The sequence below is a fragment of the Ixodes scapularis genome, unplaced genomic scaffold (assembly GCF_016920785.2).
Source record: "Ixodes scapularis isolate PalLabHiFi unplaced genomic scaffold, ASM1692078v2 PGA_scaffold13__105_contigs__length_92229423, whole genome shotgun sequence".
In the NCBI taxonomy this organism is placed as follows: Eukaryota; Metazoa; Arthropoda; class Arachnida; order Ixodida; family Ixodidae; genus Ixodes; species Ixodes scapularis.
Window position 1 is genome coordinate 60,812,770 of NW_024609839.1, and position 27,586 is coordinate 60,840,355.

At 44.9% G+C, this 27,586-nt stretch overlaps 1 protein-coding gene across 1 annotated transcript in view; it reads right to left on the minus strand.

Annotated features, from left to right (window-relative positions):
- LOC8027243 (serine/threonine-protein phosphatase with EF-hands 2) overlaps nucleotides 1-27,586 on the minus strand; it is a 111,737-nt gene that overhangs the window by 62,443 nt on the left and 21,708 nt on the right. The window contains exon 3 of the mRNA XM_042289655.1: nucleotides 13,036-13,132. Within this exon, the coding sequence (XP_042145589.1) occupies nucleotides 13,036-13,132 (97 nt within the window). The remainder of the gene's footprint in view (nucleotides 1-13,035; nucleotides 13,133-27,586) is intronic.

Here is a 27,586-nt window from a genome sequence, read left to right on the forward strand (position 1 = left end):
CCCCTCGCCCCTTCTCTTAATTTAGCGACGTCGGCACTTTCTTTTCTTTTTTTCCACCCTTTTGTCTCCGAGTCCTGACCATTCAATGGACCATAGAGACAAAAAAGAGAAGAGAAAAAAAAAAAAAAATGAACGCACATTGGGATTTTGATAAAGGGCATTCCTGGGAACAGGCCCTTAGAACTCACGTTAAACCTAATAAACGGGAAGGATGCCTCTGCGCTGTCTTGACCACCGCGGTTCTGTCTCGAGAGGCCCCCTTACCTGCTTGGAACAGCTCGCAAAAAAACCTTATACAGGGAAAAAAAAAAAAAAAAAACGCAGTCTGCGAAGGTACTCTTGATTCGATTAGAGCGACGTCGGTCTAAGCGCCCGCCTGGAGAACTAATATACTGCGGTTCCCCTGAGATGGACCGGCAGCGGACGGTACGAGCCATCCAAGCCAATCCAGCACTGCGAAGGCATCAGGCACGTGACCGCGCGTCTGGTGCGTCGTTGCGCCCTTCACAATGGGCACGTGACAGTCAGGCGGCATTGCATAGGTACCGAGAAGAGGCTTGCGGCGTCCACTGCGATCTATCGTATAAACTGAAACGGGGTGTAGTGGCCAAAGATTGCAGAAGTCACGTGCAGATGTGTCCAAGGCGTCTTTCTGTCCACTGATTCACTGCCATTGCATTATTTTTTTTTTAACGCGTAGTATGTTGCATGATTGTCTGCTTTAGAAACTTCCGGTAATCCACTTTTGTATAAGGGAAGGCCGTCACGCGAGTGCTGCGTCGGCGCACGGCTGGTACTTGTGTTCGTTCGGTGAGGACAGGAGTCCCAGACGAACGCTGACTCGGCACTTTTTCCTGTTTAGCGCTGGCCTCCGTTACGTGACGTATAGAGGGGAAAGAGGTAAACCCGAAAACTTCATTGCGTGCCGGCCACAAGAGCTCTCGATTCTTTCCTAAGGAAAAGACAACCGGGGTCCCCTTACTTCGTATCAGCTTGAGCCCAGATCGAAAGTGCGTCGAAAGTGCAAGTCACTGGACCTACCCTGCAGACGGTTGGTTCAGCGATTCTAGAACACGTGAGGAAACGTGACGAACAGCATGTTGGTGAGCGTTTGACGCTCTCTGATTGGTCAAATCGGCTGGTATACTATACTGGGGCCCTAATCTGGACACTTGGCGAAAAAGTCGGCGAGAAATCCCACGGCTCTGATTGGCCGGCGCCAAGGTCAAGTGCGGCGTTGGCCAATCACGCCCGCCAGATTTCTCGCCGAGTTTCTCGCCAAGTGTCCAGATTAGGGCCCCTGGCCGATACTTTCAACATCCAGCCTGCCAAGAACAATGTTTCTGCGGCAACGATTTCCCTGTCCTCCGCTGAACTTGACTTCCTCGGCCCAGAACTGTCCTAATAATCAGTGTTTTGTTTCATTTTACGTTATTTAATTTAAATTCTTCTTAATTTCTTTTCCTTTCCATTTTCTTCTTTTTTTTTTAACTCCTTGCTGTTGATATCTTTTCAAGCTAGCTGCTTCTTCATCGTCCTTTCCTGATGGACCAGGCTGAGTCACCCCAGTGAAATGGCCATCAATACATGTCCGTCGCGTTGCAAAGGGGAATTGAAAATTGAAATTGAAAACCTGGCGTCGACCAATGACAAGTATCAAAACGAAACACGCGAAAGACTGAGCGGCATCAGTTCAGGGATCGACGAACTAAAGCAGAAGGTAGCTACTCTCGAGAAGCAAATGCAGGAAATAAACGGAATTAAGGAAAGGCTTGCCGTGGTCGAATCTTCCGTGCACGAAGTTCAAAGAGAAGTCTGTCACTCGCATGATAAAATAGACGCCCTTGACGCTGGTATCGACGACCTCAACAACAGAATGAGGCGGAACAACTTGTTATTTAGGGGCATCCCAGAGAAACAAAAGGAGACGTGGGAAGAAACGGCTTGCCTCATAAAAGAATTCGTTAATAACCATCTGGGTATAGAGACTGGGGAGATAGAACGTGCACATCGCGTCGGCCAAAAGCGCGGGGTATCTGCTCGACCGATTGTAGTGCGCTTCTTAGACTACAGGAATAGACAAAACGTGCTGAATAACGCTAGTAAACTGAAGCATTTAACTTCATTGAAGGTGTCTATCTCGGAGGACTTTACTGCAAGGGTTTGCTTCCACCGGAGCAAATTGTGGCACTTTAGTAAGCAGTTCAGAGAAAAAAACATTAAAGTGAAACTCGTGTACGACAAACTTTATGCTGATGGCAAGCAATATTCATACTGTTCCGACAGTGACGAGATTATTTTGCTTAACAACTTCCAAACCACAAATTTGGCGACTACTTGACAACCCGATAAAACATCTAGACATGAGTGTGTTGATCTCGGAGTGCTCGTGGCGAATTTTCGTAGTTTTTTACCTAAACAAGATATTTTTTTGTCAACTGTGAATGACACGGACGCAAAAATTGTTATCGGGACAGAAACGTGGCTATATCCGGAGATAAACGATGGCGAATTATTTCTTAATCAATCATTTCATCTATTTCGAAAAGACCGCACACATTCCCGTGGTGGCGGCATTCTTATCGCTATCAGCAAAATGATGGATGCTTCCCTTATATCTTTAGATAGTGAACTAGAAATTTTGTGGGTACGCTTGAGTCACCCTTCGTTGCCCATCATTGTTGGCGCCTGCTATCGCCCTCCAGGCCGAGATAGTACTTTTGTTACGAAGCTGCACGCTTGCATGGAGCAAATTTTTTCTTTATTTCCCAGTAGTACTGTTATTTTTGGCGGCGATTTTAATTACCCCGGGGTCAACTGGAAAGAGGAAGAAATAAACTCTTGGGTGGCCCATTCAGAAGTGTCCAGTTTTGTTGACTTGATGAATAGCTACGGTTTAACTCAAACTGTATTGGAACCCACAATAAATAATTCTGTTTTGGATCTTGTTTTTACCTCGAGTGCAGAAAATGTAAAATCGGTTCGTATTCTTGAGAAAATCAGCGACCATAACACAGTCCTAGTAGAAATGTCTCTGCCAGTAATAGGTAAAAAAATAACCCCTAAAACCATAAACGTCTACAGTAGAGTTAATGAAAACGCTCTAAACGAGTCCTTTGAGCTGTTTGCTTCGGAATACGAGCTGCATTTTAGCGAAAGAACAGTCGAGCGCAACTGGGAAATGCTCAAAAATGAATTTAGGCGTATAAAGTCTGATTTTGTACCTCAGATGGTTTTAAGGACGAGTGCTGATCAACCATGGTTTACAAATATCCTTAGGAAAATAAATAACAAAAAGAAACGTCTTTATGTCAAAGCAAAAATTACAAACCTTGCGTCTGACTTCACTAAGTATAATGATTGCTGTAAAGAGTTTAAAAGTAACATCAAGAAGGCAAAGGATAAATATTACAAGCAAGACCTACTTAACTTATTAATAAACAATCCCCAAAAATTTTGGAAAAGTATATGTCCGAGAAAAGATGATTCGCTTCCTAAATTGTGCAACGAACACAACGAAGTGCTAACGAACCTTGAATCAGCTACCGTCTTTAATAACTACTTTGCATCCGTATTTACCTTAGAACAATTACCTGTACCCAGTGATCAAATATGTAAACCAATTAACGTCTACTGTGAACCTATCACTTTTAACCCCTATGGCATTTTGAGTGTGATAGAAAGGCTCTCCCGAAGTTCAGGTCCTGGTGATGACGAAATCTGTCCTAAACTTCTCAAATTAACAAAGAACATATCCTGTCGCCTTTTGTGTCGCTTGTTCCAACAATCGCTCGACTTAACTTCCCTTCCCGCAGACTGGAGATTCGGGAGAGTTTTACCCATTTTTAAGACCGGCAATAAAAACGACTCATCAAATTATAGACCCATATCACTAACTAGTGTGCCTTGCAAGATTATGGAACATGTCATCTACTCCCACATTATGAACTATATGTCAGAACATCAATTAATATGTAATAGTCAGCATGGCTTCAGGAAGGGATATTCATGCGAAACCCAACTTTTTGAGTTCGTTACTGATCTACATAACAACTTCCACTCGTCTCACCCTACTGACGCCATCTTCATTGATTTCTCAAAAGCATTCGACACGGTTCCTCACCAACGTCTCCTATACAAACTTTCAAAACTAAACATTCACCCTTCTATTATCCACTGGATCGCTCAATTCTTAAGTAACCGTAACCAGGCTGTCCACCTGGGGCAGGACAAATCACCTATACTCTTTTTCACCCCAACTTGTGCACCGGAGGCTCCACCTCTACAGGCCGCGCATTGGCCAGTCACCGTCGCACCACCACGAAGCGCTCCTCCGCCATTTTTGAATCAAATATAAACAAAAAAGTGTCTACAAAGAAAAAGTTCTATACGAGCGTCGTAATCGTGATAATCCAATCATCTTAAATAGGGCTTATTATGTAGCACGTTTTGAGCTATAATTTTTCATATGTCCAAATTTATTGGTGTGATTCTTTTTAAAATACGAATCGCACGCAGTCGCTGCGTGGTGACTGAGGCCCTACTGACTGCGTTCGTTTGTTCACGGAAGAGTGAGTCGTTCACAAACAGAATTGCTTTCTTAATAAATACAGCACTCCCGACTTGGCTAACATCTTCTCTCAAATAAAACAATTGTACCGTCAAACTGTCCACTTAAACGGCGCAAGACTTGCAGCCTGAGTGTCTATTTCTTTACTTCTGTTGAATTTACGAACGCGTCCGGTTAACTCGGTGACGTCATGTTGTTGTTGTAGTCGGGGAATCGAATGCTCGACGCGCTCGGCCCGATTGCGTTCTTCTTCTGCGTGTTCAGATATTTTTTACAACTTTATCGTTCTGTTTTATTATTCAGCGTATTTCCTTTGTGGATATCGTTGAGGTAGTGTCCATGGCTCCATCTCCACCGCCGTCGAGACGTAAGCCAGCCGCCACGACACCTATAAATTTGTGGAAGAAGCATCGGCAAGGACGCAAGCTCTCGAGCGATTGCAAGCAGATGGTTCTTTCCGTGTACGCCAAGCTGCGAGAACAATACCCGGACAGGTTGAGGAACGACTTATACCAGCTGACGTCTGAGTATACTGGCGTCGGAGCACGGACAGTTGTTGCCATAAAGAAGGAAGCCATCACGAATTCCGGGCTCCTTCGAACTCCAACTGGTAAGCGCCCAAAGTCGGTTGGCACCCGTCGTCGCCTGGTCCAGTACGACTCTTTTGTGCTGTCTGCGTTGCGGTCCTGCGTGCACGGCGTCTTTCGAAGGAACGAAACCCCGACCGTCACGAAGATACGCGAAGCCCTCATTGAAGTGCTGAAGGATGATGAGGTCGCCGTGGAACCGAGTCCATCGACTGTGTACCGTCTTTTGCATGACATTGGGTTCGAGCTGCAGAAGAGGAGTCGCAACTCTCTTCTCATTGAGAAGGACGACATCCTTGTGTGGCGTGCGAAGTACCTCCGCTCAATCCTGAAGTTTCGAGCAGAGGGTAAGGCGATCTATTATCTCGACGAAACGTGGGTCAACGCCGGACACACCATCAACAAGATCTGGGTCGACACGACGGTGCGTTCTGCCAGAGACGCAGGAAATCGCGGCCTCAGCACCGGTCTCAAAAATCCATCTGGCAAAGGCAGCAGACTGATTGTCACTCACGTTGGGGGTGACCAAGGCTTTGTGGAAGGTTGCCTCGACATTTTTCATGGAGTGAAGTCGGGCGATTACCACGACGAGATGGATGGCAACAGGTTTGAACATTGGTTTGACTTGTTCCTGACCAAGGTAGAGCCAGGAAGCGTTATTGTAATGGATAACGCTTCCTACCACTCAAGACGCGTGGAGTGTGTCCCCACGAAATCTTCAACCAAGAGTGTCATCCAAGAATGGCTAAGCTCAAAGGGAATTGACTGGGACAAAGACATGCTCAAGGTGGAACTAATTTCTTTAGTCTCCCAAGTGCGACACAAGTTCCTCAGCTACCGAGTGGACACACGTGCTGAAACTGTTGGGTGCACGGTTCTTAGGCTGCCCCCTTATCATTGTGAGCTGAATCCCATTGAGCTTATCTGGGGGCAAGTGAAGAATGAGGTTGCACGAAGCAACTCGTCTTTCAAACTAAAAGATGTGAAGGTGCTTCTAGAGCAGGCAATCAAGAATGTCACGAAAGACAACTGGACCGCTGCTATACAGCATGTTAAGAAGATGGAAAAGCAGTTCTGGGAGAATGACAGCCTGTCGGACAGAGAGGTTGCACCAATCATCATCGAAATCAATGCCGGAGATGTCAGCGACGACTCCTATGAAGATGAAAGCTGCGATGAAGTTGTCTCTGGATCAGGCCAGCCACACATTCCAGGTGTGGAGCCACTTAATATGTAAGCAGTGTGGCAAAGTATTTCTTCCATTGTGCTCTCCGGGAACTGCTGGAGGCCCACGTGAAGCCTTCTCTGCGTATAAGGCGGCCTGCCTGTGTGGGCTGACTCCCGAGATCTGGTATGCAACCCTGCCTCTCCGAAAACGGCTGCAGCAACACGACGAGGCGGCTTCGGAAGCCCACTTGAAGCGTTCTCTGAAAACAAGGCGGCCTGCCTGTATGGGCTGACACTCGACATCTGGTATGCAACCCTGCCTCTCCGAGAACTGCTGCAGCAACACGACGAGGCGGCTTCGGAGGCCCACCTGAAGAGTTCTCTGAAAGCAAGGCGGCCTGCCTGTGTGGGCTGACTCTCGACATCTGGTATGCAACCCTGCCTCTCCGAGAGCGGCTGCAGCAACACGACGAGGCAGCTTCGGAAGCCTACGTGAAGCCTTCTCTGAAAGCAAGGCGGCCTGCCTGTGTGGGCTGACTCTCGACATCTGGTATGCAACCCTGCCTCTCCGAGAGCGGCTGCAGCAACACGAAGAGGCGGCTTTGGAAGCCTACGTGAAACCTTCTCTGAAAGCAAGGCGGCCTGCCTGTGTGGGCTGACTCTCGACATCTGGTATGCAACCCTGCCTCTCCGAGAACGGCTGCAGCAACACGACGAGGCTGCTTCGGAAGCCTATGTGAAGCCTTCTCTGAAAGCAAGGCGGCCTGTCTGTGTGGGCTGACTCTCGACATCTGTATGCAACCCTGCCTCTCCGAGAACGGCTGCAGCAACACGACGAGACGGCTTCGGAAGCCTACGTGAAGCCTTCTCTGAAAGCAAGGCGGCCTGCCTGTGTGGGCTGACTCTCGACATCTGGTATGCAACCCTGCCTCTCCGAGAGCGGCTGCAGCAACACGACGAGGCGGCTTCGGAGGCCCACTTGAAGAGTTCTCCGAAAACAAGGCGGCCTGCCTGTGTTGGCTGACTCTCGACATCTGGTATGCAACCCTGCCTCTCCGAGAACTGCTGCAGCAACACGACGAGGCAGCTTCGGAAGTTTACGTGAAGCCTTCTCTGAAAGCAAGGCGGCCTGCCTGTGTGGGCTGACTCTCGACATCTGGTATGCAACCCTGCCTCTCCGAGAGCGGCTGCAGCAACACGACGAGGCGGCTTCGGAAGCCTACGTGAAGCCTTCTCTGAAAGCAAGGCGGCCTGCCTGTGTGGGCTGACTCTCGACATCTGGTATGCAACCCTGCTTCTCCGAGAACGGCTGCAGCAACACGACGAGGCGGCTTCGGAAGCCTATGTGAAGCCTTCTCTGAAAGCAAGGCGGCCTGCCTGTGTGGGCTGACTCTCGACATCTGGTATGCAACCCTGCTTCTCCGAGAGCGGCTGCAGCAACACGACGAGGCGGCTTCGGAAGCCTACGTGAAGCCTTCTCTGAAAGCAAGGCGGCCTGCCTGTGTGGGCTGACTCTCGACATCTGGTATGCAACCCTGCCTCTCCGAGAACGGCTGCAGCAACACGACGAGGCGGCTTCGGAGGCCCACTTGAAGAGTTCTCCAAAAACAAGGCGGCCTGCCTGTGTGGGCTGACTCTCGACATCTGTATGCAACCCTGCCTCTCCGAGAACGGCTGCAGCAACACGACGAGACGGCTTCGGAAGCCTACGTGAAGCCTTCTCTGAAAGCAAGGCAGCCTGCCTGTGTGGGCTGACTCTCGACATCCGGTATGCAACCCTGCCTCTCCGAGAGCGGCTGCAGCAACACGACGAGGCGGCTTCGGAAGCCTACGTGAAGCCTTCTCTGAAAGCAAGGCGGCCTGCCTGTGTGGGCTGACTCTCGACATCTGGTATGCAACCCTGCTTCTCCGAGAACGGCTGCAGCAACACGACGAGGCGGCTTCGGAAGCCTATGTGAAGCCTTCTCTGAAAGCAAGGCGGCCTGTCTGTGTGGGCTGACTCTCGACATCTGTATGCAACCCTGCCTCTCCGAGAACGGCTGCAGCAACACGACGAGACGGCTTCGGAAGCCTACGTGAAGCCTTCTCTGAAAGCAAGGCGGCCTGTCTGTGTGGGCTGACTCTCGACATCTGGTGTGCAACCCTGCCTCTCCGAGAACGGCTGCAGCAACACGACGAGGCAGCTTCGGAGGCCCACTTGAAGAGTTCTCCAAAAACAAGGCGGCCTGCCTGTGTGGGCTGACTCTCGACATCTGTATGCAACCCTGCCTCTCCGAGAACGGCTGCAGCAACACGACGAGACGGCTTCGGAAGCCTACGTGAAGCCTTCTCTGAAAGCAAGGCGGCCTGTCTGTGTGGGCTGACTCCCGACATCTGGTATGCAACCCTGCCTCTCCGAGAACGGCTGCAGCAACACGACGAGGCGGCTTCGGAAGCCTACGTGAAGCCTTCTCTGAAAGCAAGGCGGCCTTGTCTGTGTGGGCTGACTCCCGACATCTGGTATGCAACCCTGCCTCTCCGAGAACGGCTGCAGCAACACGACGAGGCGGCTTCGGAAGCCTACGTGAAGCGTTCTCTGAAAACAAGGCGGCCTGCCTGTGTGGACTAACTCTCGTCATCTTGATTGAAGCCCTGCCACTTCGAGAACTGTTGCAGCAACACGACGAGTCGGCTCCGTTATGTTGCACAGAAATATTAAACACCGAGCCATGTTCAAGACGTCGTTCCATTCCCTTCTCGTCTCCCAGGCTAATATTGCGGGATTTAGCATGTCTTCAGCTTACACCGGCTTGTGTGCACGCATCTGCTAGTTCCTCTTAGATTGAATCTTTATTTAGGCAACAACATACAAACAGTCGTTGCCCAAGAGCTGACACAAAAGGCAAACAGAATTGCCTCACGAGGCGCCGCCCCCCCCCTCCCCCTCCCAATCACAAACATCATACACACTTGTCGTACACAATATAACAGCATAATAAGGGTACAGCAAAGGTTACAGAATAGACTTGCACAGCAGAATTCAATTTTAGAACACCCCTGGCCCCAAAGACGCCAGAAATGCAGTTCGTTGAATGCAGAGTACACAGGAAGTGCCCGAGGTCTAATTGAACAGTGCAGGTCTACAGAATTTGCTTGTGTTACCAGTTTTTGGCTCATGAGCTTACATCACATTGTAAACCTAGGACACAGGACAAACACGAAAGGGCCTTTTAGTGTTTGTCCTGTGTTCATCCTAGGGATGTACAAAATACGAACTTCAAGAAGGTTATGAGTCGCAAAGATGCAGGGCTGTGGCACTGCAAACAAAAGCTGCCACAAGTACATTCGCTATACACAAATGCATGCTGGTGCTGTCCCAGAAATATTTTATAGTGATTCAAAGGATTAGACCTGCAATGAAGTGACATAGTTCCGTACTAAAATAAGTGGATGTGGGGCGGTCAGTTATAGTGCCCAGATGTAGTACAGCTGCATCTGTTTTCTCGAAGGTAAGAGAACTGGGAACAAACAATGCAAGCATTGTAACAGGAAACTGTTTTGGGCAGTACAGTACAATACCGAAATTGTTCGTTTTAGGGGGTTTTACCATGGGGGAGGGGGGAAAGAGAACAACCAATGCTGTCTATATCCACCATTTTATCATACAATTTTTCGACTTCGAATGCTACATGTCATCGCAGCAAAAAAGCAGGGGCTAGAGGAGCTGTGGACAGTGGCCTGCAATGAACACAGAACATGAACCAGAGCTACTATGAATGTGGTATGCTCCTTGTTACCAACAATAAACCTTGTAGATATACTTGCAGTTTTCTTGTTGACTGATTATATTACTATAACTGCTCATATTAGACCAACAGTATTGTATAAGTGCTCATATTAGACCACAATTCTCACCACTCCACATTCCCGGCTTTGATGCAGTCGACTTCAGCTGCAGAAAACACGTTTTACACTATTTTGAGAATCTGCTGAGTAATCTGCCTGTTACAGCAATCTGGCACTTTACCAGTCATTTCCAAATGCTGTCGGACATCTCGCATGCCTATCGCGGTGCAGCAGAGAGCCGTTCGCGGGCGTGGTATTTGACGCTGGAGAGACTGAAATCGCAAGCTACCAGTTCAAGAAGCAAACAATATAAACTTTTTCAACAAAACCGCGACCGTAACGTAAGGGCATGTCACATACCAGGCAACATAAAAAGCGCGAATGTTGCGCGGCAGCGAAGTTGCAAACGCGGTCCGCATGCCCGATTGAAAGCGATGGCGACGAAGCGCGACGATAGCTGCAAATCATGTTTTCTATGCATCACATTTCCTTGCAACTGTTGAGATGCCGGCCAGTGCGGTTTGATAGCACAGACTCCCGCTCTTTCGCGAGCGACCTGAGCGACCGCTACGAATACGCACGCCACAAACCTGCTTGCAACCCGCTGGCTGAATCAACTGTCAACATGCACTCTGACTACTCCCAGTGGGAGTGCGGGTGAGGACACCCGGCACTCTGGTTGGTTGGCGCACTGATACAATTCTCTTTGAGGAGAATTCGCCGGTGCACAAGTTGAGGTGAAAAAGAGTATAGCCTTCCCGTAATATCAGGTGTTCCGCAGGGCAGCGTTTTGGGTCCGCTTTTATTTCTTATCTATATTAATGACCTTCCTCTCCATATAACATCTTCCATAAGGCTTTTCGCAGATGATTGTGTTATTTATCGTCGTATTACTAAACCTGAAGAGTCTTTAATATTGCAGCAGGATTTAAATATGTTTTCACTATGGTGTAACACATGGCAGATGAAAGTTAATGTCACCAAGAGTAAACTATTAACATTCACTGGCCAACGAACGCCTGCAATACGAAATTATACATTACAAACTCTGCCTCTCGAAAAAGTGTCCAGCTACAAATATTTAGGTGTAACATTTTCAGACGACCTAACCTGGAATACCCACATTAACACTGTAGTTTCTAGTGCTTGTAAATCTCTAGGATATATCAAACGTAACCTTCACAGTACCCCGCATTGTGTTAAACTAACAGCCTATAAATCCTTTGTGAGGGCTAAATTGGACTATGCCAACTTTATTTGGTGGCCGCATCAAGCTTACCTTATTAACAAACTTGAATCAGTTCAGAATAAAGCATCTCGCTTCATATCTCATGACTACTCACGGACATCAAGCGTAACCGCACTTAAAACAAATCTAGACCTTTGCCCACTGGCCGAAAGAACTAAACTTGCTCGTCTTGTCATGTTCCACAAAATCTACTATTCCTCTTCGTCATTCCGAAACCATTACTGCCAACCTCCATCTCACATCTCCTTACGTCGTGACCACAGCCAGAAAATAAACCCTCTATTTGCGAGAACTAATAAATTTCAAAATTCCCCGCTCTCTCTAGCCATCAATAACTGGAATTCTCTTCCTGAGGCTATTGCTCTCGAAAATAATCCAGCTAAATTCCGCGATCTTTGCAAGGCACACCTCAAAAGTGTTTTTCGTTAGTCTAAATGTTTATGTCGGTAGCTAGTCATTAGTTTTCTTTTTTCTTTTTTTTTTTTACCACCATGATATGCATCCTGATGCGATTTAACCCTAGCCATTTTTCGGCAAATATTACTATTTGTATTTGTTTGTGAATCTACTTTTGCTTTTGTTTGTTTTTATGTGAGTTTGTATTCTTATCCCCCCTCATGTAATGCACTTCGGTAGAAGTGCCTTTGAGGTATAATAAAATGAAATGAAATGAAATGAAATGAAATGAAAAGCCACGACATTCAATCAAATCCAATCCAATCGCTATTTGTAAGAGCTCCGTGTGTTGTCCTCTGTTCCTGTAAGTGTATCCTCTTTCGAGTCTTCCGTGTTTCATCTCCAAGTCGCTCGCTTAACACCACCTAGATAAGCAGGAGGCCTCCTTAACGTCATCACAGTCAGACCGATCGACGCCGGAGATTGGGCACGAGCGCTGCGTCAGTGTTCGGCCGGGGCTCGTGTTCAATCAGAGCGTCGAAGGTCGGACTCGGGCCCAATAGCCGAGTTAGCGCGACCCGACTGTGATGCGGTTTCATAAGGGAGAGGAGGCGATCCGGAGAGGCTTTGATTACTGTAGGTGGTGTTGGCTTTACAGGCTTCGTTTCAACTTGAGTCCAGACGCAGTCGACTCTATACGAGCCGAGGCAACCAATCAGACAGCCTCAAAAGCGCGCCGTCATGGTGCTTGCCATGTTTTTCGTGTGTTGTCTATCGCCACCGAAGCAATCGTAAACAGAAAAGGCCCAGTGACTCGCGCTTTTGACGCTCGCACGCCGTTCTGCGATTTGACAGAGCCAATCAAGCACCGCCAAAAGTGTACTGTCATGCCGCTCCCGCTCCCGCTCGTTGTCCGCCTGGGTTTGCTGTCACCAGACAAAAAAGTCACGTGCAGAAAAAAAAAAAAAAAAAGAACGTCAGGCTTGCGGCGCAGTTCCTGTGGGTGATTGCTTCAGCCGGCAATAGAAACGCACAGAGAAGATAAACGCCGTGACGATGCGCTTTTGAGGCTATACTTGGCTGACTCTGTCGGACCTCAGCTGCTGTCTGACTCAAAAGTGAAACGGGCTGTATATGGGGCCGTCTCGTTTTTAAAGGGGGCACTAAGCGAGCGCGCTCGCACATGTATGTCTTTTGGGGCCGTGAGAAAAAGGAGAACCGGTGGAGCTTTCGGCACTCACCCCTGAGGGACTGCGCCGGACTGTTGGAGATGGCTGCCGCCACCGAGGGCTTCACGTTGGACAGGTGCGTCAGCAGGTCGTGGAAGAAGTTGTGCAACTGCGGAAAAAAAAAAAAACAAAAAAAAAAAACAAAGAGAGAGTCTACGTTACCGCGCGACTAAGCCGAGCGATGCGAGCGGGGCAATGAGAAATCATATTTTACCCAATTAGGAGAAAGAAAATGACGGTCCGGAGTCGAGGGCTTTCCCACCTTAATGAGCTAGAGAAGCGCACACACCAGACCCGGTATGAAGAGCCCTGTGCAGCTTCATGAAGCACGAGCTCGTTGCTTTAGAGTTTAGAGAATACTTTCTATTGTTGCGCGAGGCCTCGTGCTATGGCCACTATACTACGATTACTACTATACTACTTGTTTTATACGACTACTACAATTACTCATTTTATACTACCATTGGTGATGTTACTACTACTACTCATTTTATACTACTACTACTACTACTACTACTACTACCGCGCACTATAATAATAATTAGTTATAAACATCATTACGTACAATTAAGAATTAATATATAAGAAAGAAACGCTCAGGAAGAGTTACTTTCACGGGCCATTGGGTTCACCAGTAATCAGGGACGCCTAAAAGTAACGTTTATATCAGACTTGTACAGAGCGCGAACAAGCGATCGCCGGTTTTTTCAGTTTCTTTTTTTTTTTGAAACCAAGCGATGTCATCCAAGTTATTATTGCTACGGAAAGGTCTCATTTAGTTATATAAAGTAAGCGATAAAATTTGGTGCTCGCTAAAACTATTTAGAAGCAAAATGCAAAAATGCGCCGATGTCGTGTTCGCGCTAACTCTGTCGCGATGTGTACGTAGTTCAGCTGCTCTACTCGAGTTACTGTAGTTACTTTCTCAGTAGTCTAGTAACTTTCGATTACATTTTTATTTCGGTAATTAGTAGCTTATTTTAATTACTTTTGCTGAGCAACTTCTACTCAAATCAAAAATTACTTTCGGATTTTAGTGGTTGTTTTGTCTATCAACAAACATTCCTACACAAAAGATTAAGATGTTGGAATACCAGCTGATATTTGCAAAGAGGGAGAAGCATGTGGCGTCGGAAAGGGGGGGGGGAGAGAAAAGAAAATGGTTTGGAGAGTCTGAAACCCCCAAAAGTTTCACGAGCCCCACCACTGCAACAAACTACTACGAGGCGCTGGAAGCGAACAGACACGACGCAAGAGAGGCCGAGTAACTGCGGGATTAGCGCCGAAGACTGGTGTTTCTTTGCGTCCTGAAGCTCAAGGAGACTTGACCCATTGGAAGAAAGGGCTGGTCCCCGCTTCTCCCCAACGTAGAAACTCTCGCTCGCAACCAGGAGGTGCACACACGGCATCCTTACTCAAACGAGGCAACAAAGTGCAGCACCTGCTCTGAAACTCATTTGGTGCTCCCGTAGTTTGTGCACTACTCGAAGAATCGCGTGCTAAAGGGCAACGCAAAGGGGAACCTTTTGCAGTTGCCTTTCCTCCCAAAACTCAGAATATGTAGATCTTTAAAGATTCTAATATTGTTCGAGAAACCTTAGTAAATCCCACAACGTTTTTATATAAAAAAAATAACTAACAAGCAGTGTTGGGAAGTACACTAAGTACATGGTATTTAAAGTACTACTGTTTACAAAACTTGTACTTTACTTGAAGTACATTCTCTGAGCAAGTACTTGAACTTTCCGAGGAAAGTGAAACTCCCGACTTCAGTGTGCATTCCCCGAATTCGAAGACGAAAAATGGCGTATCGTCGTGTGAAAATGCGCTCTTTTGAGACGTCACCTGGTAATTTCTCTGAAGGAATTAATGGCGCTTATAAGACCGACACAAACAAGTGCCTTATAAGTTTATTGTGACAAATAGCTCGTCAGCGAGAGTAAAACAACTACACTGTGGCGAGGACCTTATACAATATTTGCTACCATTTCCGTAAAAACCTGATGCATCTCCGATTATCCCTGGAGCGAAAATACCAGTTAAACAAAAAAAAAAAAACCAAAAAAAAAAAAAAACACTGTGTAAGGAATGAAAGGGCATCATGAAAGATTGTGTTAAAAGTACTGGTACTTTACCTTGAAATATATTGTATCTCTAGTACGTTACTTCAAGTACATTGCACCCGGTGTACTTACTACTTTACTTGCTTTGTACTTCAAGTACTTTTTAGGTGTACTTTACGCAACACTGTAAACAAGCGAACACTGTCTACAAAATCAAGCTGACGCAGAGTTAAACCTCAAAGTAGAAATGACACTGTTGCAGTACATCATTGACCAAACAAACAAAAAAGTACAAAACAATGAGGCACGCAGAAGAACCACCTATTAAAGTATTTCTGTGAAAAAACATGCCAATTCATTTTTGGCTAGCACAATTTCGCTAACGGATACAAACCTATGTACTTATCTTTTTACCATAAAAAAAACACATAAAAGTAACTTCAAAAGCAATTCTCTACTTTTTACGGTAATTAGTAATTTTGTCAATTACTTTCCTTTTGAGTAATTTCTACTCTACTCAAATTACTTTTGAGTTCAGTACTGAATAACTTAACTTAATTACTTTTATTAACTAACTTTTACATGTCAGGTTTATATCGACCAACCAGGCACCTGGTGGCACTGCGTGCACGGGCAATACGAAATTTTATTGTGCACGCTGCGAATGCTGAGCCCGTAAGCCCCGTAGAGAAGGGGAGAGGGATCGGTGGCATTGCTCGGGTGGTCGTGCCGACTGAACATTCGCGGTTGCCCGTCATATGCCAATGGAAGGTACACGGTGCCTGAAACCCGTGTCTCCGATTGGTAAGCGCCCTATCCTGCCCATGTATCGTAAGGGTCCTGAAGTGGCAGCAAACGACGTCTCAAAACCTCGAGTGCCACGCTGTCAGATGTCGCAACGCTGGCGGTGGGGCGCATTCGAAAATGTATCTAGGTACGTACCTAGGTACTGGCTTAAAATGTACCTAGGTACAGGTACAGTTACTTCAAAGATACTTTATTTATTTTACACAAATTTGTCAGAATACATTGGAAGTAAAGATTTTTATACTAAGGATACACACAAGAATGAGTTCGATATATGTGCTTTATTGGTGTCAATGCGAGAAATAAGGAAAACCGCATTCACTTAAGTGCTCTATTTGATTTTAGAATCAGGACCTCCTCGAAGTGTTTATCTGACAGCTTCGATCGCAGTTTAGTAGCAATTGTTCCTTCTACGCTAAAAACGCGCTCCACCTCCGCGCTGCTTGGAAGCCCAGTGTTGAATTTTAAGAACACGTTTTTCAGCAGCGGCATGCGCTTGAGACGCTCCAGAATTCTTGTCGGAGCAAGTTCGGTGTATACTGTACAAATTCCCTCTCTCATGAAGCAGATGAGGACGGTGTTTCGAAGTTAAAGAAGCTCTCGCAGTCTTCGTCGTCACTACTTTGTTGGCCTGACGCGGCGCTTTTTTCATAGTTGATGTTCGCATAAATTGGTGTCGCTAGAACGGCATCGCTAATCCACCGTTCGCTCAAGGGAATACCGCCATTCGCTAAAGTGTCGTTCGATGAAACATCATAGGAGGGGCTTCGTTCGCTAAAACGTCGTTCGATCAAGTCAGTGCCTCCCAGGTCGCACCCAACTCAACGTTAATCAGGGCACATGATAGTGTGTGAATACTTCAAGGTTTACAGTTCCTACCATTTTGACGAAGTAAATAGAAAAAAAAGTACCTATAAAAAGTAACTTTACTTAGTTACAAGTTACTGGAAAATATACCTAAGATACTGATAAATATACCAAGATATCAAAAGTACCTAGGTTTGTACCTCAGGTAGAAGAAAAGTACCTAGATACCTATTTCCCTTTACTTGTACCTAGGACTTTACAACCCTGATGCTGAGGTAATCATTGGCTCTAAATCTAGGTTCGATGCATCAGTAAGAGGTAATGAAGCAATTCGTTGCTCTTTTTGTGCCTTTCGAAATGATAGGTCAACTCACGGAAGTGGAGTTTTCGTTCTCGTTAATAGTATATTGAAGAGTTATGAACATCTTGTGTTGAAAATAATTCTACTGAATCTGTTTTATGCCGTGCCAATGGTTCTGGTTCTGTAGTTTCGTTGTTGGTGCCTTTGATCGTCCTCCTGCTTCTGAACCAGATGGTACTCGTGAGTTACGCAAAATTTCTTGCATTTTTTTACATATACTATTATTCTTAGAGGTGATTTCAATTTAAAAGAAATGACATGGATTAATGGTACTTCTAGTTGGAGCCCTAATAGCAGTGCATACTGCAAAATGAAAGCTATAAAGCATACGTCTGGTCTTCTCAAAATCTTTCATAACGGACTCGATGGTTGTACTTTTCTCGATTTATTATATCGCAACTCCCCTAATATTTTTTCTAACTAATGTGTTATCCCTTGTATTGGTGACCACCACGCGGTCGTTGCTAACTTTGCTTGTCTTGTCGATATAAAATTGCTGAATCTAAACAAAGATTTTTTTTTTTTGAGTAGGGGCATTATACGAGAATTTATATTAAACTACATAACCATTTTAGTGCTTAGCTGAAGAGCTAAGTGATAATGAGTTAAAGTTAGTATTTAAGAAAATGGTTCTTAGTCTCACTAACTCTCATGTACTGAGTACATGAGAGTTAGTGAGACTCGCCCATTACTCGCCTCATTGCAAATACTTTTTAATGCGAGAAAGCATTAACTGTCCCATGGAGCGAACCGGCGTTATCCGCTCTTGAAGCCGCGCCAAACGGCCCCTAAATTCCCCTGTCCAATGGAGCGAAGCCTGTATTCTGTAGCAGCCACCCCATTGGCTGGCACGCGGCGTAGTTCCAAGAAACGCCACCCCACAGGGAAGCCCTCTCCATGGCGCAGCGGCTCGGCCGCCGGTAAGAGGGGGCGGCCGGCCGCAGTGCCAGCAGAGCCCGCCCGGGCAGACTCCGGAGTGGCCATGCGGCCGAGCTCAGCGCGGCGCGCAGCTTGTGGGAATACGCTATGTCTACGAATGCTTTCCACGTTCCGACACGTCAGTAGTCTTGAGTGCATTTGTAGTTTTTCTAATGAGCGGTTTCATTTGAAAGGTAATATAACCCTAATTCCTCTGTTTGGTGTTTTTTTGTGGATATTCATAACGTCGCCAATAAAGAAGGCCCGTCTTGCACATCCTCTGCGAGTTCCCATTTTGTGAAAAAGGGGGGGGGGGGAGGAAGCAGTTTTATTCCCCCGCACAATATTCCCACCAATGCGAAGGCCAACGGATTCGTCCGCAGAAACGCTTAACGCTTAAAGTACGCGCTCGCTTGTGGCCATTTGTGGAAACGCCAGGCAGAAAACAACGTACGCTCCACGGGAAATCGACAGCACTATGTAGTACATCTACACGAACGAGGCAACAGCAAAACTCGAAAAGCTTAAATAAGTGACCATCTTCATTCGGCTAAGTGATGCGGCAAAGCGCAACGTGTAATTTGGAGCCCCGATGCATGCACAGGAGCTCCCCCATGTCCGGAGTACGTAGCGTGCTTCAACTATAGGCTCCGTTTACCCCTGAGCTGACAGTGCGGTGGAAAAACTGTACGTGCTCGTGGGACCAGACGTACATCTATCTTCACCCACGTGACCACGCCCCCTCCTCCCCCCCCCCTCCCCCTTATCCACGCGCAGAGAGGTGATGAAAGGGACGAGCTTGATTGGACCGGCAATGCCATAGCTTCCACCGTACTGTCTGCTTGGGAGTAAAGGGAGTATATATAAACTCCTCTTGCGCGAACCGAAAGGATCTGGGTGTGTTCTGTTTGCGCAAGTTCGTATACCTCCATACGCGCTTGTATACTATACTTAGATGTATAGGGCTTTTGTGTCGTAAGTCTATACGGTCTTCTAGGCCGCGTTTATACGTAGAAGCATTGTGGGAGTTCCTCTCTGTTTGGAAGCGGCCTCGGGTGTGGCATCACAACATACAAGGTTTTTCTTTTTTTTTATTGTAGGATTACATTTTGGGAAGGTAAGAGAACTTGCGCTGGCGTTTTCCTTTTATCCCTGCATGGGGCTAATTTAGTGTTTATGGGGAAGGGGGGGGGGGGAGAGTACTAATAAAAAAGGCGTTCATTGTTAGGTATAGAATTTTAAGTTTCAAATAACATCTTATATATATATATATGAATGTATATATATATTTTTTTTTTGGGGGGGGGGGCGGGGTGAAGTTGGAAAATTGGCGCCCGACTTTATTATGGTCCTGCAGTGGTGTTAAATCTTGATTAAAAAAAATATAGTGGGAGAAACTGGGCGAGAACTGCGACCTGTATAGCAAAAAGAATAGCGTAAAAAGATGGACAGAGTTTCTATCTAAGACCCTCATTGGCTATTCTCATGAAGCAAGATAATCGAGTTGCGTGGTGTAAGGAATACGCTATTTTTGTTCTCCCAACCCATTTCTCTCTTTTTTTGTGTGTGTGCTGTTTATTTCGCTTAAAGAGAGTTTGATCAAAAATTCGATAAACGCGGCGAGTAAAAGTTATAAGAAAAACCGAGTTTATAAAACGATTTTAGTTTGACCCCACTTTCTAAATGCGACAGATTTATGGATATTGATGTCAGTTTCGCCTACATTAAGTGGCCACCGCAATCACCCAAGATTCGATGGAAGAGGCCAGCGGAAAAGTTTGTTCGATGTTAGGAAGAAACGAAGAATATTCACCTTATCTTATCTTATTCTTTCGGTTTCTTTTGTTTTCTTTTATTTGTTTCGGAGGAGCGGAGGGGTTGATTGTTTCAGATTTGAATATATCTGGGATACGCTGCCCTAGTTAAAAAAAAAGAGTGAAAAGTAACAAAAACAAACGATAATAAAGTGAGACAGCGGCTTGCGTTTGACGTAGTAGTAGTACGCGTTGTAGGGAGGTACGATCTCTAATTTGCATTAAGGGACCGACTACGTCGGCGACTGGATTTTTTTAGCTCTTTTGGTTATTCGCTGGTGCTGTCAGGGTGCTTCACGTGGTAACAATAGACATATTGCTAAATTACGCAAGCATCACGGAGAATGCAGGGAATGGTGTTTTACGAGCCCCGCACGCGCACGCCTTCCCCGTATATAATATTCGAATGACATAACCAAAATAAAGCATTGACAAACTCGCGTGCAAGATGCCATTTGTTTTAGGCTTTTGCTTTAGAACAGTCACTGCTGCTGACGCCGGCACGTGCGGCACGTGGAACACCATTCCCTGCATTCTCCTTGATGCTTGGGTAATTTAGCAATAGGTCTATTGAGATATAACCTCGTATACGTGCTCTTTCCATTTTCCGAATTGGCAAAAAATATGGATAGATATGTTATTGTCGAGTACGTGCCTCTGTGCACGCGCGCGTCGGTTTTTTATTGTTGGGCGGTCACGACAAAAAAGTGAAGGAAAAAAAAAAAAGACTAATATAGAAACTGAAACCCAAATAGAAAACCGCTAAAAAAAGCTTTCTTTTTTTTTTTTTTTTGTGATTTCAGAGTTTTGGTTTTGTTTGTTTTTTACAAATTGTATGCACACAATCCGGTTTTTTGGGTATAAATATTGGGGAGAACAGACACGTTCACGCAACCACTATCGTTTTTTTTTTTTTTTTTCTCTTCTCAAAAGTAAAACGGCCGAGTGATGCGTGTACGCGAGACATGTGTCGAGGCGCGACACTTGTGTGTGTATAGATGAAATGAAAGAGAGAAATAAAAAGAGAAAATTAGAAATAAAAAAGGATGCTATGTTTGAGCTTTCATTGGCCATCGCACATCGTATACATCTATACACAACATAATCTTTAAAGGTGTAATGTTCCTTCCTGGGACACGTTGCTAGATCGTTTTCAATAGCAAAAAGTATGTATTTTTTTTTCTCTCTTTGCATGGAGGAGGTTATAAAATGCCTTAGTTACATTCTGACCTCATGCACAAAAAATGAAGATAAAGAGAGAGAGAGAGAGAGAAAAAAACGCTAGCGCCTCTGGAAAACGTCAAGAAGTTTTCGAAAACGTTCGAAAATGGTCATTAGAGGCTATCAAATTTGCATGTCAGAGTACAGAGTCTGCCGCTTTGCCAGAGATACTTAAGACTGCTTACTTGTAGGAATGCGACCGCATTCCTACACGTAGCGCATTCTTACAAGCAGCGCGCCGCGCCTTCCCTTCGCACACGGCGCTCCGGCGGTGACATCACGCGCCCCCACTGCGCAGGCGCGGCGCCATTTCGTTCAGCCAATGGGAATTTAGGTGCCGTTTTTCTCTGCTACAGACAACGGCTACAGGCAACGCCGGCTTCGCTCCATGGGACAGTTAATGCTTTCAGATTAATAATCTCTCCCGGCTATCCCCCTTTCTATGGACAACACCAATCAAATAAACAAAAAGACAAAAATGCAGCTCGTCCATGAAAATGTCGATATAGCGGGGTATTCGTATTAAAGGGGCCCATACTAACGACACCTGACTGTATACGGTTATTTGGATTTCCTCAGTCCCTGTTCTTATGTCTTCCGATATTACGGGTGCAAATGCGAATCCGCAAACCTCCGTCGAGAAAAAAAAAACAGGTTAAAAATAATTTTACAATAAAAGAGTAGAGATAGATAACCAGTAAAAGACAGAATCGAATGACAAGAAAATAAGCAAAGATGCATCAAGAGGAAGGATATCGGCAAATGTGCCGCCTTTGACGGCATTTCAAACGCAGTGTGCTTTCGCAAGCAAGAGGGAAGATGCTATCCAGTTTATTCAAATACGAGCGGTGGCTACGTACTCGATATGTTGAAAGGTTGCTCTTTGCGTATCAAGAACTCCTGCTTTGCATCTGTCTAAAAAATGTATTTGTCCTTCAGCATTTTTAGTTGTTGTTTTTTCTACCCGAGGGGGTGGCGTTCTACAAGCCTAGGCTAATGCGAACAGCACTAATGCTTTCTCTATATTTAATGCGAAAGTAGAAAAAAAAAAGCATAAAAGGAGATGTCTTTTCCGGATTTAAATAACAGAGCTAGAGTATCTTTTGACATCTTCGAAACCCGAAACCAGGGCCAAAAATAGAGCTGTGAGTGTCGAAAGTGAACCTGAGACACAGTGGATAGACATTCTCCCAAGGCGAAGTCTGCAACACAGCACGTGTTGTTTCAGCATTGCCAGCCTCCAGACCCCCTGGTCGTGAGGAACACTGGCCTGTATCGACCATCGTAATATACGTGCTACTCCATCGTTCACTTCCTCTTATCGGGTGACTAGATTACCATTGCCAATAAAAAGAGACACTGGAACTCACTGCCTGACCACATTGTTTCGATAAATGATGCTAATGTATATTTACGGCTGCCGCTTCCTTCCTCCTCTCGAATCCCGCTGTATAGACTCCAGCGTTTTATCAGAGTCTTCATTTTGTGATGGTATCGTACATGTATATGCCCACTGCCTTCTATATCGGGTGCATAAGAAAATATAAATGATGATGATGACAAAGATAATGAAGATGATGATGATAAAATTATAATGATGATGATGATGATGATGATGACTAATAAGACTATGATGGTGGTGGTGGTGATGATAATGATGATGGTGGTGATGATCATGATGATGATGATCAAGTGACTAAAAAGAGACTTCCGGTTGGTCCGTTTCGGCTGGCCCTCCGAGCTTGTTGATTTGAAATTTCCTGGGACGATGAAGCTCGACAGAATTTGAGCGGTTTAGAGAAATTTAGCGAGGTCCTTCTGCTGTGCTATTTCACGTATACGAGGGGGATCGGTCGCCTGACAGGAATATTAAAAAATCTCCAACAAGTATCTCGCTAACCGGTCCTTTTCCTAACCACCTTGAGAACTGGTCATAAAATATTTTATGAAAGTTATAAGAAGCGGAGCTATGGTTTGGATTTGTTTGCCCTCTCGTTTGACCGGAAGTTCGCGGGAACGTAAATTGCCAACAGCGCCTCCTTCCGCCACTTCTAAAACTGTAACAACCCCCCCCCCCCCCCCAAATAAAAAAAAAAAGAAAAGAAAAACAGTGAGTGTGCAGGGTATAGGTGGCGATACTTAATCGTAACGTAACATTTAAAGCTTTAGTGCGAAAAAATTAAGAAACGTTCAAGTCGAAGGGAAAGACATGAGTATTTTCACATTTAGCACGTGAAGCTGAAAATTAACGCATCTTATTTATGGGTCATAGATTTGTCGATTTTTTTAGTATTGATTATAAGAAAAATCGGCGCATGATTTTCCGCATTCAGACATTTTTAAGATAGAGATATATGTCGGCGATCTGCTTCAGAAGTACGCTAGAAACGGTGATTATCGGTAAGTGAAACTTCTGAGATCCAAGAATCCCAGGGTAAGAGAGGAGGGCGGGGACACATACAGCTCTAGCCGAAGCATACCTTTAAAGAAATTTTCAGTTTTTCTGTTTTACCCGATTTTTGTCTTTTTGACAGCAATAGATGTTTGTCGGTGAATATCGGTTTTGATCGATTTTCTATTTTCGACGCCGACAGATGTTTGTCAGTTTCTTTCATTAAAACCGTGAAGTCTATGGTCCACCACGTGAGCATGTGCACGTGATTCAGTCTTCGGGCGATTTTCTGAAACTTGTGTGATGCCTCTCATGTCAGTCTTACTTTGTTTTAGTTTCTTTTATTTTGCAATGGATGACAGCGCCAATTTATTGTTGAGGAATAAAATGGACGCTCAGAATTCTCTCTCAGATGATGACTCCTTTCTCCCATTAAATCTGAAAACCTTTCTGTTTCCACATTTTGGGATCCCAGCCATGAAAACTTGATACACTCATTTGAAATTGTTCAAAATAATTTTGTTCGTTTCATATTGTCCAATTATAATAGAACTGCAAGCGTCAGTACAATGAAAGCTAACCTTGATCTGGCATGCCTAGCATCTCGCCGCAAAACCTCTCGCCTCTGCCTTTTTCACAAACTGTTTCTTCACCCTCCCTTGCACGCCAAACATATTTTTGACCCCCTAATACATCTAATCTCGGTTAGATCATGTTTATAAAGTCGGCATTCTATTGCGTAGAGCTAATGCTTTTTTTTTTCAGTCATTGTTTCCCCGCACATCAGTGGAGTGGAATGGCCTTCCCGCCCCAACAGCAACAATCGAAGATTCCCAGCAGTTCAAGAACTCCATGACCAGTATTGTGTAACTAGGAGTAAATTTACTGTACTAATAATCACTTGGGCATATTTTTGTGTATAAAAACCAAAAATTTCAAACAAAAAAACAGAAGGATCAGTCAATGAAATTACAAAACATAACAACCGATAGCTTGAACGATTTTAGACCGAAACTCTCTTGTTCTGGACTGGAACGACGTCCTTGAAGAAACGAACGCAGATGTAGCATATAACTTGTTTCTAAATAGATTCAAAAGACTATAAGAAAACTATTTTTCACGCAAATCACGACGTACTTGTAGAAAGGGTCGTCATGGTTAACAAAGAAATTATTCACAAAAATTCGTACCAGGATTGCGCTATAGAATAAATTTGTGAAAACCAGAGAACTGAAAAACTGCAAAGCTTTCAACTGTATCAAGACCAACCAAACGAAGAACTTCAAGATGCTAGAGAAGTATATTTTTGTGAGATCTTCAGAATGTGTAGTAACAAAGTTAACGTTGTATGAAAAAAAAAACAAAAAAAAAACTTAAGTGTGCCCAAGACTTATCACATTGAGCATTGGCGAATGCGTTTATTGATTATTTCGTTAGCCTTTTTAAAGAAAGTCCTGCGTCAGATTCGTGCAAGTATATAAATGTGCAAAACGATATATCAATGTTCCGCACGCCTATAATTGATACAGATGTCATATCTCTCTTTAATGCGCTTAAATATAGTAAAAGTTGTGCCTCCGATGAATTACAGGTTACGCCGGTTTTGCATGTAATTGATCTTTTTATCCTTGCTTAACGCACATCTTTAATCTATGCTTGCTAGCCGGAGTATTTACCAGTCGAATGCAACTAGCGAAAGTAAGAGTCATATATAAAAATGGTAATAAAAATTACCAAGGTAAGTGCCGTCCCGTTTCAATCCTACTGGTGTTTTCTAAGGGTCTAAAAAAATTATATTTCTTAGAATGACAATATATGTGGATAAATACAACCTAAAAGGTTCATGTCAATTGGGATCTCGTAAACATATCTTTCTAACGAACTCGCTCTTCTAGCCCTAAAATAACATATACTTTAAAACGTCGAGGATAAAAAACTCACTCTTGGTTTATATGTCGATTTCACTAGCATTTGACTATCTGTATCATAATTTGCTCAGTAGGAAAATTTTTAAACTGTTTCTTGGCTACTTTATTGATGTGATTAAGCAAGAAACATACATTCGCCTTGTTATATCCTTTTCGGCGCATGTAGAAAGCAAGTCACTGCGATGGAGAAGCGATATATTATTTGAAAATTCAACGTCCGGGATTATGAACGTAGTGACGGAACTCAGCTTGTTAATTACGTGCTCAACGAACAACGAACGCGAAGTCGTTGTGGAAACCAGGGAAAACAGCGTTTAAAGTTTAAAAGTGTCGACGCGTATACTTCGAGCATTCAAGGCTTAAGCAAAGTTTGGTAATTACTGTTTCTTTTGTTTCTTTCTCTGGGTCGCCGTCCTATTGTTTACGAACTCTAATTCTGTTTAACAATGCAACACCTGGCGCGCGTCGCGCTCGCTTCGAACTAATTGGGTTAAACTCCGCGAAAAACTACTCTGGCGCGACGAACCAAATGCGTGCCCCGCGTCTCTTTTAAAATGTCTCCTCGCAACTTGAAACTAAATGAATCGAGGCAATTTTATTTGTTTTACAACTTTTTTTCTAATAAATATTTGCTGTGGAGGTAAGGACAGCAAATTTCACGCGTTCGGGGTATATTCGCAAACGCTACCCGGCGTGCATTAAAAGCTTTGCTCGCACAGAATGTCTCTCTACTGTTGTTGCCTCACCCGTCCAAATATTCAAAACGACAAACACCCAAAGTGCCGAAAGAGAGGCAAAGCTGTGTTTGAGAAACGGGAGTTTCCCGACTGTCGTTCGGAACGTGTTTTACCTAGACGTCTAGACGTCTTAATGGACGATTTGTTTATTTTTTAGCGCGCTATTTTCTCGCACATTCTTCTTTAAAGCTTTGTTTTGTGATATCGAGTTTCTTCAAGTTAGCTGTGGAATATGTGGTTCGCAGTAAATGACGAAAACGCAAAACGCATGCACGTCTCTGCATTATTCACTGCGGCACTCGAGGCGGGACCATAGTCAGTTGCGACATAAGATATGTTGGCGACTTGCGCGACCAGAGACGTCGCTAACGCGTACAATGACGTCAGAAGGGGGATGTATTCATTATGTTTTAATGAATGGAAATAAAATTTATACCAGACTGTTATCTTTGGCCGTATTGGTCCACGAACGTGATTACTTTTGCTTCAGTCTTCCAGCGTACTCTTCGCAGCGACCATCGCAATTATCGTTCGAAACTTATACCACTGGTCGTGTCGTCACGGGTAATATGTCGTCACCGCAAGAGGGCGCCACCAAAGAATCTCGTCGCAAATGTTGGAAAGCCATCGCCGGCCCCCAAATATCCAATTCAATTCATCTTTATCGACTCCAGTTTCGAGAAGGAGACAGGGGAAAAAGCTACATTGCGTAGCTTGACAGGTCCCTGCCACCAAGCGCGAAGGAGGTACTACTAGGTCAAAGAGAGGGACATCGCGAAACATAGGCTTGTATAGCCAGTTGTAGAACGTAAGATAAAGTCCTTGTAAAACCAATTTTAAAAAAAATTACGCAAATTCTAGGTGTGAGGCAGTCAGTCCTTCACAAATTTCAAAGCAAAAAAAAAGAAAAAAAAAGAACCTTTAGAGGAAGTTTTGTTTAACGAAATGGCCCGACAATATCAGTCCCCTGGGAAACAACAAACAGCCAACGCTGCTGGTCAGCACATCGAAAACGCCCCTTTTGTGACTCGAACAATATACAGCAGGTGCCGCTTGTTCAGTCGCTTGTGAGGTTGCTAACAATGAGTATTTGGCACAAGAAGCACACTGCTTGTATGGGTCGGCTGCCTGCTCGGTTACTAGGGGGCGCAAGTTGCCGCTCGATACCAAGGGTCATTACCATCCATCCATCTATCGTCTTCAAGCAGTTTGTTGCCTATTCAACCGGCGGGAAGAGGCGCCAACAGACACATATTCATTCATTTGAACGCACGAGGCCGTACAAAAATGATCGGACCATAAGAAATGCATTGTAACTCGCTTTACTCCATTGAAAAACCAGAATCAATAAAAAATCTCTCTCTCACACTCACTCACACACAGACGTACACACACATACATACAAACGCGATTTAATTTCCCCAACAACGCTTCGGGAAGTTTTGAACCTGGAGATCCCTTCATATTCTATTCGTAAACTTGTTAATTACAAAAGCGCAAAGGACAAGGACAGGA